The 13,418-nt window shown below is 57.8% G+C and overlaps 1 protein-coding gene across 1 annotated transcript in view; it reads right to left on the bottom strand.

The window, feature by feature from the left end:
• The window catches only part of ANKS6 (ankyrin repeat and sterile alpha motif domain containing 6), a 28,614-nt gene extending 20,451 nt beyond the window's left edge, over window positions 1-8,163 (bottom strand). The window contains exons 1-5 of the mRNA XM_078883294.1: window positions 7,366-8,163; window positions 6,443-6,608; window positions 6,249-6,280; window positions 5,013-5,221; window positions 245-424 (exon numbers count right to left, since the gene is read on the bottom strand). Coding sequence (XP_078739420.1) covers window positions 245-424; window positions 5,013-5,221; window positions 6,249-6,280; window positions 6,443-6,608; window positions 7,366-8,148 — 1,370 coding nt within the window. The 5' untranslated portion in view covers window positions 8,149-8,163. The remainder of the gene's footprint in view (window positions 1-244; window positions 425-5,012; window positions 5,222-6,248; window positions 6,281-6,442; window positions 6,609-7,365) is intronic.
• Between the last annotated feature and the right edge of the window lie 5,255 nt (window positions 8,164-13,418).

Genomic DNA, 13,418 nt, shown 5'->3' with positions numbered 1-13,418 from the left:
CACCCACTCACCCACCCACTCACCCACCCACCCACTCACCCACCCACCCCCCACACACACTCACCCACACACACTCACACACACACTCACACACACACTCACACGCTCACTCACCCCCCCACCCATCCATCCATCCACTCACCCACCCACCCACTCACCCACCCACCCACCCCCCACACACACTCACCCACACACACTCACACACACACACACACCCCACTCACACACACACACACACACCCACCCGTGGTACGCGGCCTGCATGAGTGCCGTCCACCCGTTGGAGTGGTCCCTGTGGTCGAGCAGGGCGGGAGCGGCGTCCACCAGAGCGTCCACCAGGCCCACGTCGCCCAGCACGGCCGCCAGCATCAGGGGGCTGGCGCCATCCTGGCCCAGCCGGGAGGCCTGCACCGCTGCAGAGCCACCACCACCACCACCGCCACCACTGCCACCACCACCACCACCGTGACCAACACTGTGACCACCACCACCACCACCGCCACCACCGCCGTGACCACCACCGTGACCGCCGCCACCACCACCGCCACCACCGCCACCACCACCGGCCTCTCCTTCTTCATCGCCCTCCACCAGGAGGCGATGAGCCAGAGCCACGTCACCTTTAGGGGGGTGGGGGGGGGGGAGAGAGGGGGGGGGAGGAGAGGGGGGGAGAGGGGGGGGGGGAGGGGAGTCGAGGGAGGGGGAGGGGGGGAGTGGGGGGGAGTGGAGGGGAGGGGGGGAGGAGAGGAGAGGAGGGAGGGGAGTGGAGGGGGGTGAGGGGAGTGGAGGAGTGGAGTGGAGGGGAGTGGAGGGGGGTGGGAGGGGGAGGGGGGGAGTGGGGGGGGGGGGGGAGTGGAGGAGGTGAAACACACTCTCTCTTTCACACTCACTCACACTCTCTCACACTCACTCACACTCTCTCACACTCACTCACACTCTCTCTCACTCTCACACACTCTCTCACACTCACTCACACTCACTCACACTCTCTCTCACTCTCACACACTCTCACACACTCTCACACACTCTCTCACACCTCACTCACACTCACTCACACTCTCTCACACTCACTCACACTCTCTCTCACTCTCACACACTCTCACACACTCTCACACACTCTCTCACACTCACTCACACTCACTCACACTCTCTCACACTCACTCACACTCTCCTCTCACTCTCACACACTCTCACACACTCTCTCACACTCACTCACACTCACTCACACTCTCTCACACTCACTCACACTCTCTCTCACTCTCACACACTCTCTCACACTCACTCACTCACACTCACTTACACTCTCTCACACTCTATCTCTCTCCGTCTCTCTCTGCTTACCGAGCTTGAGGGCATAGAAAAGGTCCTTCTTTTTCTGTCCGTCATCTGCACATTGAGAGGGGGACACAAGGACGCACACACAGAGACACGGGGAGACACGGGGAGACGCGGGGATACAAAAACACAGTGGTTAGAATACGCGGGGAGACAAAAACACAGTGGTTAGAATACACGGCACCACGCAGATTCCTTACAGGGCTCACAGGGGGTTCATGATGGCCGTGTCGGAGACATTGAGATCCTGCGTTCAAGCCCTGGGTCTGGGCGTCTCTCTCTCTCTCAGGGGGTTCACGATGGCCGTGTCGGAGACACTGAGAGCCTGGGTTCAAGCCCTGGGTCTGGGTGTCTCTCTCTCTCTCTCAAGGGGTTCACGATGGCCGTGTCGGAGACACTGAGAGCCTGGGTTCAAGCCCTGGGTCTGGGTGTCTCAAGGGGTTCACGATGGCCGTGTCGGAGACACTGAGAGCCTGGGTTCAAGCCCTGGGTCTGGGTGTCTCTCTCTCTCTCTCAAGGGGTTCACGATGGCCGTGTCGGAGACACTGAGAGCCTGGGTTCAAGCCCTGGGTCTGGGTGTCTCTCTCTCTCTCTCAAGGGGTTCACGATGGCCGTGTCGGAGACACTGAGAGCCTGGGTTCAAGCCCTGGGTCTGGGTGTCTCAAGGGGTTCACGATGGCCGTGTCGGAGACACTGAGAGCCCTGGGTTCAAGCCCTGGGTCTGGGTGTCTCTCTCTCCCCATCTCTCTTTCTCACTCCCTCCCCATCTCTTCCAATCCCCCCATCCCCATCCCTCCCCATCCTTCCCCCTCCCTCCCTCCCGCTCTATTCACGTGCACACACACACACGCGTCATCATCTCCACACACACACACGCGTCATCATCTCCACACACACACACACGCGTCATCATCTCCACACACACACACACGTCATCATCTCCACGCACACACACACACACGTCATCATCTCCACACACACACACGTCATCATCTCCACGCACACACACACACGTCATCATCTCCACACACACACAACTCACACACGTCATCATCTCCACGCACACACACACACACGTCATCATCTCCACGCACACACACACACACACGTCATCATCTCCACACACACACACGTCAACATCTCCACACACACACACACACGCGTCATCATCTCCACACACACACACACACACACGCGTCATCATCTCCACACACACACACGCGTCATCATCTCCACACACACACACACGCATCATCATCTCCACGTGCACACACACACGCGTCAACATCTCCACACACACACACACGCGTCATCATCTCCACGTGCACACACAAACACACGCGTCATCATCTCCACACACACACACACACGCGTCATCATCTCCACGTGCACACACACACACACGCGTCATCATCTCCACACACACACACGCGCGTCATCATCTCCACGCACACACACACACGTCAACATCTCCACGCACACACACACACGTCAACATCTCCACACACACACACGCGTCATCATCTCCACACACACACACGCGCGTCATCATCTCCACGCACACACACCAACATCTCCACGCATCTCCACGCACACACACCAACATCTCCACGCACACACACACACGTCAACATCTCCACGCACACACACACACACACGCATCATCATCTCCACACACACACACACGCGTCATCATCTCCACACACACACACACACACACGCGTCATCATCTCCACACACACACACGCGCGTCATCATCTCCACGCACACACACCAACATCTCCACGCACACACACACACGTCAACATCTCCACGCACACACACACACACACGCATCATCATCTCCACACACACACACACACGCGTCATCATCTCCACACACACACACACACACGCGTCATCATCTCCACACACACACACGTCATCATCTCCACACACACACACACACACGCGTCATCATCTCCACACACACACACACACGTCAACATCTCCACGCACACACACACACACACGCATCATCATCTCCACACACACACACACACGCGTCATCATCTCCACACACACACACACACACGCGTCATCATCTCCACACACACACACGTCATCATCTCCACACACACACACACACACGCGTCATCATCTCCACACACACACACACGCGTCATCATCTCCACACACACGCGCGTCATCATCTCCACACACACACACACACGCGTCATCATCTCCACACACACACACACGCGTCATCATCTCCACACACACACACACGCATCATCATCTCCACACACACACACACACGCATCATCATCTCCACACACACACGCGTCATCATCTCCACACACACACACACACACGCGTCATCATCTCCACACACACACGCGTCATCATCTCCACACACACACACACACGCGTCATCATCTCCACACACACACGCGTCATCATCTCCACACACACACACGCGTCATCATCTCCACACACACACACACGTCATCATCTCCACACACACACACACGCGTCATCATCTCCACACACACACGCGTCATCATCTCCACACACACACACGCGTCATCATCTCCACACACACACGCGCGTCATCATCTCCACACACACACACACACGCGTCATCATCTCCACACACACACACACACACACGTCATCATCTCCACACACACACACGCATCATCATCTCCACACACACACACACACACGCGTCATCATCTCCACACACACACACACGCATCATCATCTCCACACACACACACACACGCGTCATCATCTCCACACACACACACACACACGTCATCATCTCCACACACACACACACACGCGTCATCATCTCCACACACACACACACACGCGTCATCATCTCCACACACACACACGTCATCATCTCCACACACACACGCGTCATCATCTCCACACACACACACACGCATCATCATCTCCACACACACACACACGTCATCATCTCCACACACACACACACACGTCATCATCTCCACACACACACACACGTCATCATCTCCACACACACACACACGTCATCATCTCCACACACACACACACACGCGTCATCATCTCCACACACACACACACGTCATCATCTCCACACACACACACACACGCGTCATCATCTCCACACACACACACACACACGCGTCATCATCTCCACACACACACGCGTCATCATCTCCACACACACACACACACACGCGTCATCATCTCCACACACACACACACACACGCGTCATCATCTCCACACACACACGCGTCATCATCTCCACACACACACACACACGCGTCATCATCTCCACACACACACGCGTCATCATCTCCACACACACACACACGTCATCATCTCCACACACACACGCGTCATCATCTCCACACACACACACACGTCATCATCTACACGTGCTCTCTCCGTGTCTCTCTCTCCCTATCTCTCTCTGTGTCTCTCTCTCCCTATCTCTCTGTGTGGCTCTGTGTCTCTCTCCGTGTCTCTCTCTCTCCCCATCTCTTCCAATCCTTCCCCCATCCTCTCTATCCACGTACACACACACACACCGCGCGCGCATCACCATCTCCACGTGCACACACACACACACACACGTCAACATCTCCACGTGCGCTCACACACACCACACCGCTCGCGCGTCCGACTCGTCGCATCCTACCGGGGCCGTGCCGAGGTGCGACCCTCCAGCCAGCGCTGGGCCTGCGTGCGCCCCAGCGCCGCTGCCACGGCGAGGGCCGTGCGGCCCGCCACGTCGGGGCGGTCCGGCTGGGCCCCTCTCGACACCAGCAGCTGGGACACGGCCACGTCGGCAGAGGCGGCCGCCAGATGCAGCGGAGTCCAGCCCGTCACGGAGACAGCCTCATTGGCCTGGGGGTGGGGGGGAGGGGGTGGGGGGGGAGAGGGGTGGGGGTGAGGGGGGGGTAAAGGGGAGATGAGGCCACTCAATCATTCACTCACTCACCCACTCATTCACACATTCACCAACTCACTCACTCACCCACTCACTCACTCACCCACTCACCCACTCAGTCACTCACTCACTCACCCACTCACTCATCTACACACTCACCCACTCACTCACACATTCACACATTCACCATCTAACCCACCCATTCACCCACTCACCCATTCACTCACTCACTCCCTCACTCATCCATTCACACATTCACCAACTCACTCACCCATTCACTCACCCACCCATTCACCCACTCACACATTCACTCACTCACTCACCCATTCACACATTCACCAACTCACTCACCCACACACCCATTCACTCACCCACTCACTCACCCACCCATTCACTCACCCACCCATTCACTCACCCACTCACTCACCCACCCATCGACCCACTCACTGACATATTCACTCACCCACCCATTCACTCACCCACCCATTCACTCACCCACCCATTCACTCACCCACCCATTCACTCACCCACTAACTCACCCACCCATCGACCCACTCACTGACATATTCACTCACCCACCCATTCACTCACCCACCCATTCACTCATCCATTTACTCACTCACCCATTCACACATTCACCAACTCACCCACCCATTCACTCACCCACCCATTCACACATTCACTCACCCACACACCCACCCATTCACACATTCACCAACTCACCCACCCATTCACTCACCCACCCATACACCCACTCACACATTCACCAAATCACTTACACATTCACTCACTCACCCATTCACACATTCATCAACTCACTCTCCCACACACCCACACACCCACCCATTCACACATTCACCCACTCACACATTCACCAACTCACCCCATTCACCAACTCACCCACCCACCCACCCCACCACCCACTCACCCCCCTCACTCACCCCCCCCCCCCCAAACTCACCTCTGCCCCCAGTCCAGCAGCACCCTGATAACGGCGTCGTGCCTCCCGTAGGCCGCTAGCGCCAGGGGTGGTGGCGCTGTCTCCCATTCGCAGCTCCACCCACCACCACCGCCACCACCACCACCACCGCCACCACCACCGCCACCACCACCACCGCCACCACCGCCACCACCACCGCCACCACCGCCGCCACCACCACCGCCACCACCACCACCACCGCGTCCCGGTTGTGCCCCGGCCTCCAGCAGGGCCCTGACGGTGGCCACGTGGCCGGCTCCGGCCGCCAGCGCCAGCGCCGTGCAGCCGTAGCAGCCGCGGGCGGCGGCCTCGGCACCAGCGGACAGGAGGACACGAGCCACGGAGGTGTGGCCCTCGCGGGAGGCCTGGGGGGGGATGGGGGGGAGGGGGGGAGGGGGTGAGGGGGGTGGGGAAGGGGGAGAGAGGGGGGAGGGGAGGGGGGGGGGCGAGGAGGAGGAGGGGGGGAGGGGTGTAATGGGGAGTGAGGGGGGAGAGGGGGTGAGGGGGGTGAGAGGGGAGACGGGGGGTGATGGGGGAGAGGGGGGGTGGGAGGGGAGAGAGGGGAGAGGGAGGGGGGGAGGGGGGGGGAGAGGGAGGGGAGGGGCGAGAAGGGGGCGAGGGGGGTGATGGGGGAGAGGGGGGGAGAGAGAGGGGGGAGGTGGGGGCAGAGAGGGGTGGGAGGTGGGGAGGGGTGGGAGGGGGCGAGGGGGAATGATGGGGGGGTGATGGGGGAGAGGGAGGGGGGAGAGGGGGGGGGAGTGGGGCGAGGAGGGGTGGAGGGGTGGGAGAGGGGGGTGATGGGGGAGAGGGAGGGGTGTGTGGATGGGGGAGGGAGGGGTGGGGCGAGGGGGTGGGGGGGGGCCGGGGGGCAAGGGGGGGATGTTTCACACCACGTGTCTGTCGTGACAACCACCACCACCACTATCATCCTCACCACCCCCCCTCACCCCCCTCGCCCCTCCTTACCACCCCCCTCACCCTCCTCACCACCCCCCTCACCACCACCCCCCTCACCCCCCCTCACCACCCTCACCACCCCAGTCACCACCCCCCTCACCACCCTCACCCCCCTCACCACCCCCCTCACCCCCCTCACCCCCCTCACCACCCTCACCCCCTCACCTGCATTAACGGCGTCCACCCCACGGCGTTGCGGGCGTCGATGGTGGCCCCCCGCCGCACCAGCTGCTTGACCAGCGCCTCGTGACCTCCGGCGGCCGCCAGGTGGAGGCCCGTGTCGCCCGAGTCGTCCTCCTCGGAGTCGACCTCCTCGGAGTCGTCCCCGCCGGTGCCGGTGGTGCCGGTGCCGCCGGCGGTGCAGTCCACCGAGAGGGCCTCGGAGGACTCCAGCAGGGACTGGACCAGCAGCAGGTCACCGGACTCGCACGCACGCAGGAAGTCACGGGCGCTGACTCGGGCAGCAGCAGCGCCACCACCAGCAGCGCCACCACCACCACTACCACCACCACTACCACCAGCGCCACTACCACCACTACCACCACTAACGCCACCACTGCCACCACCGCCACTACCACCACTACCACCACTACCGCCACTACCACTACCACCACTAATGCCACTACCACCAGTACTGCCACTAACGCCACCACTACCGCCACTACCACCACTACCACCGCCACCACTACCACCACCACTACCGCCACCACTACCACTACTACCGCCACTACCACCAGTACTTGCCACTAACGCCACCACTACCGCCACTACCACCACTACCACCGCCACCACTACCACCACCACTACCGCCACCACTACCACTACTACCGCCACTACCACCAGTACTGCCACTAACGCCACCACTACCGCCACCACTACTACAACTGCTACCGCCACTACCACCACCACCACTGCCACCACGACCGCTACTTCCACCGCCCCTACCATCACCGCCACTACCACCGCCCCTACTACCACCGCCACCACCGCCGCCACCACCACCACCGCCACCAGCATCGCGTGCCGTAGAAGAAGCGGTCTTGCCAGCGGTGGCGGACGAAGAGGAGGGTGGACGGCTCATGGCAGCGCCGTTGATCTGCATCGCCGCGGTCTGGAAAGACAAAGATGGTGGTAGTGGTGGTGACACAGTGGTGGTGGTATTGGTGGCATTGGTAGGATGGTGGTGGTGATGATGGTGGTGATGGTAGTGGTGATGGTGGTGGTAGTGGTGGTGGCACAGTGGTGGTGATGTTGGTGCTGATGGTAGTGGTGGTGGTGATGGTGGTGGTAGTGGTGGTGGCAGGGTGGTGGTAGTGGTGTTGGTGGCATTGGTAGGATGGTGGTGGTGATGATGGTGGTGATGGTAGTGGTGATGGTGGTAGTGGTGGTGACACAGTGGTGGTGATGTTGGTGGCATTGGTAGGATGGTGGTGGTTGGTGGTGGTAGGGTGGTGGTGGTAGTGGTGGTGGCACAGTGGTGGTGGTGGTGTTGGTGGCATTGGTAGGATGGTGGTGGTGGTGGTAGGGTGGTGGTGGTAGTGGTGGTGGCATTGATAGGATGGTGGTGGTAGGTTGGTGGTGGTGATAGGGCAGTGATGTTGGTGTTGATGGTAGTGGTGGTGGCATTGGTAGGATGGTGGTGGTGTAAGTAGGATGGTAGTGGTGGTGGCAGGGTGGTGGTGGTGGTAGTGATGGTAGTGGTGGTGGCATTAGTAGGATGGTGGTGGTTATGGTTTGTGTGTTCTCTGTCTGTGTGTGTGTGGTTATGGTTTTTGTGTTGTCTGTCACTGTGTATGTGTGTGGTTATGGTTTGTGTGTTCACTGTGTGTGTGGTTTGTGTTCTCTCCCTGTCTGAGAGAGACAAAGGCGGCCGGGGGTGATTGCTGGCCACCCACCCCCTCGTGTGCCAGTTCCGGTAGCCTTCATAGGTGCTGCTACTAACAGCACTTGCCCCTACAGCCCTGTCAGAGGCTACACGGGGGAGCTTTGTCTGTGTGTCTATAGGGCACCGCTGCTAACAGCACTTGCCCCTACAGCCCTGCTAGAGGCTACACGGGGCACCTTTGTCTGTGTGTCTATAGGGCACTGCTGCTACTACTATAGCACTTGCCCCTACAGCCCTGCTAGAGGCTACACGGGACACCTTTATCTGTGTCTCTCTCTCTTCCCCACCGTCAAGTGCCTCTGAGGAAGGTGGCATAGCCCGAAACGTCGCCCGTTGGTATAAGTTGTTATTGTTGTTAAAACGACACTTGTACCGACGGTTCGGGCAACGAGCCTCACAAAGCCGTCAAAAAGGTGTTGAGTTACGCGTAAAAAAAGAGATGGAGGCAAATCGTTAAAGTTTAAAGCATTTTAATAATGAAACGCGTAAACTAATAAGAATGTTTGTTAAGAAATGTAAAGTTACTTTACCTCAGGAAGCTTTCAATTTCGTAGCGCGCTTCGGAAGGGTCGTGGTGGGCGGTGATTCGGTCGGGAAGCCACGGCACGCCTCTGATTGGCCGAGCCGATTGGCCCCGCCCACCCTCGACGGCTCTCGACCAATCAGGCGCGAGGAATTGTGCGTTAAATCTCATTAATATTCATGAATTATAATTTATTCAAATGTGAACCGCCGCCCCCTGTCGCCTAGCAACAGCTAAGTCACCACCCACAATCCGCCTGGGGGGGCGGTGATTCCGTTGGACCACGCCCCCATTCGCTTCTGATTGGTCCAGCCGTTTAGCCCCGCCCGCTTACCTAAACTCTCGACCAATCACGCGCGAGAAATTGTGTGTGGTCATCAACCACCCGCCCAGCCTTGAGGGTGGGGTGATTCGTGCGGGCCACGCCCGACCACGGCTCTGATTGGCTGAGCCGATTGCCCCCCCCCCACCTATTCTCACCGGCTCTTGACCAATCGCGCTTGAGGAATGTTTCACATCACATTAATTATATTTAACCAAAGACCCAAAGGATATTAATATTAATACATTTTGATTTAAAACTTTAGTGACCGCAGGAATTAATATTCTTTGGTTCTTTCGGTAAAGTCACGTAGATAGAAACATAATAACACATAAAGTGAATAAAAAAATATAAAAAAAACACAAATGTAGACTGTACCACAGTCTACATTAGTATTTTTGTGTTTTCATCTTAATTTTTTAATTAACTTAATTTTATTATTATTTTTATTCTACCTACGTGACTTTATCGAAAGAAGAAAATAATATTAATATTCATTTATTTTATTTTAGAATTTATTCAAATGTTACCTGCGTGACGTCACATCCGGCTCCCGGTCACCTAGCAACAGTTACGTCGCCACCGGAAATGTTACTTTTTTATTTTTTCTACGTTACGCAAAATAAATTAATTAACATTATTCGAGTCACATTCTTAGCGATGTTTTTAAAAGTAAAACGATTTACAACGAGCTCGCGATTTATTTAAAATAAAAGTTGTAAAAAAATATATATCCGTGCGTGTTATGGTGTGTGACGTCACTCAAAAAATGTACGGACTGGAAAATGTTTTTTTTATAACTTTGTAAATAAATTGATTTAATAATTTTAAGTTCTACATCGCGACGTTATTTTAGAGGACAATGAAGGAAAGGCTTCACGATTTGTCAAAATAAACGTGCTTTAAAATAATTTATTGAACGGCCAGTGACGTCACTGAAAAAAATATGAATGTTAATATTTTTAATATATTTAAAATAACAAACGCTCACACAAAATTATTACCTTTAACACCGTTCGCCTCTTATACCTTCACGAGATCACTCGTGATGCTAAAATAAACGAAAATATGAAAACACATTTTTTATAAATATAATTTTAATTTTACCCTCACGGGGATTTCCTATTGGTCGACGCCTCGTCACGTGGGTTTCCAACCAGCAGAGGGCAGCAGTGGACAAGGAGAGACAGGGGGGTGGGGGGGGGTCACGTGGGGTGGGTGGGGGTCACGAAAGGTGGGTGGGGGTCACGAGGAATAGGGGGGGGGTCACGTGGTGGGGGGGTCACGTGGTGGGGGGGTCATGAGAGGTGGGTGGGGTCACGTGGGGTGGGTGGGGGGTCACGAGGGGTGGGTGGGGGGGACACGTGGGGTGGGTGGGGGGTCACGAGGGGTGGGGGGGTCACGAGGGATGGGTGGGGGTCACGTGGGGTGGGTGGGGGGGTCACGTGGGGGTCACGTGGGGTGGGTGGGTGGGGTCGTCACGAGGGATGGGTGGGGGGGGTCACTTGGGGTGGGTGGGGGTCACATGGGGTGGGGGGATCACGAGGGGTGGGTGGGGGGTCACGAGGGGTGGGTGGGGGGGTCACGAGGGGTGGGCGGGGGGGTCACGAGGGATGGGTGGGCGGTCACGAGGGGTGGGTGGGGGGGTCACGAGGGATGGGTGGGCGGTCACGAGGGGTGGGCGGGGGGTCACGTGGCGTGGGTGGGGGTCACATGGGGTGGGGGGATCACGAGGGGTGGGTGGGGGGTCACGAGGGGTGGGTGGGGGTCACGAGGGGTGGGTGGGGGGGTCACGAGGGATGGGTGGGGGGTCACGAGGGGTGGGTGGGGGGGTCACAAAGGGGGTGGGTGGGGGTCACGTGGGGTAGGGGGTCACGAGGGGTAGGGGGTCACGAGGGGTAGGGGATCACGAGGGATGGGTGGGGGGGTCACGTGGGGTGGGTGGGGGTCACGTGGGGTAGGGGGTCACGAGGGGTAGGGGGTCACGAGGGGTGGGTGGGGGTCACAAAGGGGTGGGTGGGGGGGCCACGTGGGGTGGGCGGGCGGGGTCACGAGGGGTGGGTGGGGGGGTCACGTGGGGTGGGCAGGGTCACGAGGGGTGGGGGGGGGTCACGTGGGGTGGGCGGGGTCACGAGGGGTGGGTGAAGGGGGTCACCCAATCAGAACGCCTGACTCCTCTGTCTCTCTGTGTGGGCACCACGGCAGCTGTGAGATGTTGACTACCTCGCCTGGTACGCAGGTGGTCGTGGGTTCAAACACATCAACAACAACAACCGCCATTCGCCACTAAGTGGCGGTGACGTCACCACGACGCTTGTGCCAGGCCATGTGCACCTTGAGGCCACGTGAAGTGTCGAACGCCCGCTGGCAGGAGGTCACGGGGCAGACCCAGCAGGTGCCACGGGTCGACTGACCGAAATGACCGAGATGACTGGCTGATGCACCACCCATGCCCCCTACTGTGCCAACTTGCTGTGCTTTAGCCACCCGGCGCTCCGCTCGTTGTTATGAGCGTCGCTCCTCCGCCCTCCGTTGTTGTTGGAGGGCGACTGCCTCCAACTGCCCAGTAGCGTCCTTCACGAGCCTCCTCCACAGAGGCCGATCTTGACACCGCTGGTACCGGTCATCGGCAAGTCCACTCAGCTCCACGTCCTCCTGTACCACATCGCTCGAACTCTTCTCTAGCCCGTGCCGCGCCCGTTTAGCCCCCTCGATCCGGCCGAACAAAAGCTGTTTAGGCAAGCGGTGGCTGGGCATGCGGGCTACATGACCCAGCCAACGCAGCCTTGCCAGCCAGAGGAGCTCACCGATGAGACTTTGCCCAGATCTTTCGAGGATTTGTGAGCTCCTCACACAATCCATCCTGGTTAAACCCAGGATAGATCGTAGGCAGGCCAGCCTAAATATTTCTAACCGGCGATGGTACAAAATACCCAGGCAGGTGCTTCGTTTTGGTGGGCCTGATGGTAAGGCCCCTCCTCTGAGTGGTACACTCAAGTTTCAGCAACAGCGCCTCCAACTCCTCCTCTGAGTGAGCCGCAATTACCAGGTCGTCGGCATACATAACGTGGTTGAGCAATAGGGAGCCATCCCTTGACCGCACCGGGCATCGATCAGCCTCCCATTGTATCTGTACCGGATGTAAATTCATCCGGTACAGCAATTGAAGGTTTCACGAACTACGCAGTCGAAATAGATGTTAAATAATGTGGGAGCCAGAGGACATCCCTGTCGCACCCCAAGGTGTACAGGGAAAGGCTCCGACTCCCAGCCACGTAGTTTTACCCGGGCCCGCTCACCATCATGAAGGTCCTTAATGATCGTGAGCAGAGGGTCAGGAACTCCGAAAGCACGAAAAACAACCAGAGCCCTAGCCTACTGATGGTGATGGTGTCATAGGCCTTGACCAGGTCAATAAAGCAGAGATGTAGGTCTTGTTGGAATTCCCTACACCTCTGCTTTAGCAGACGGACAGAAAATATGGCATC

The sequence above is a fragment of the Lampetra fluviatilis genome, chromosome 70 (genome assembly GCF_964198595.1).
Source record: "Lampetra fluviatilis chromosome 70, kcLamFluv1.1, whole genome shotgun sequence".
Lineage (NCBI taxonomy): Eukaryota > Metazoa > Chordata > Hyperoartia > Petromyzontiformes > Petromyzontidae > Lampetra > Lampetra fluviatilis.
This window is presented reverse-complemented; position numbering and strand designations above follow the sequence as displayed.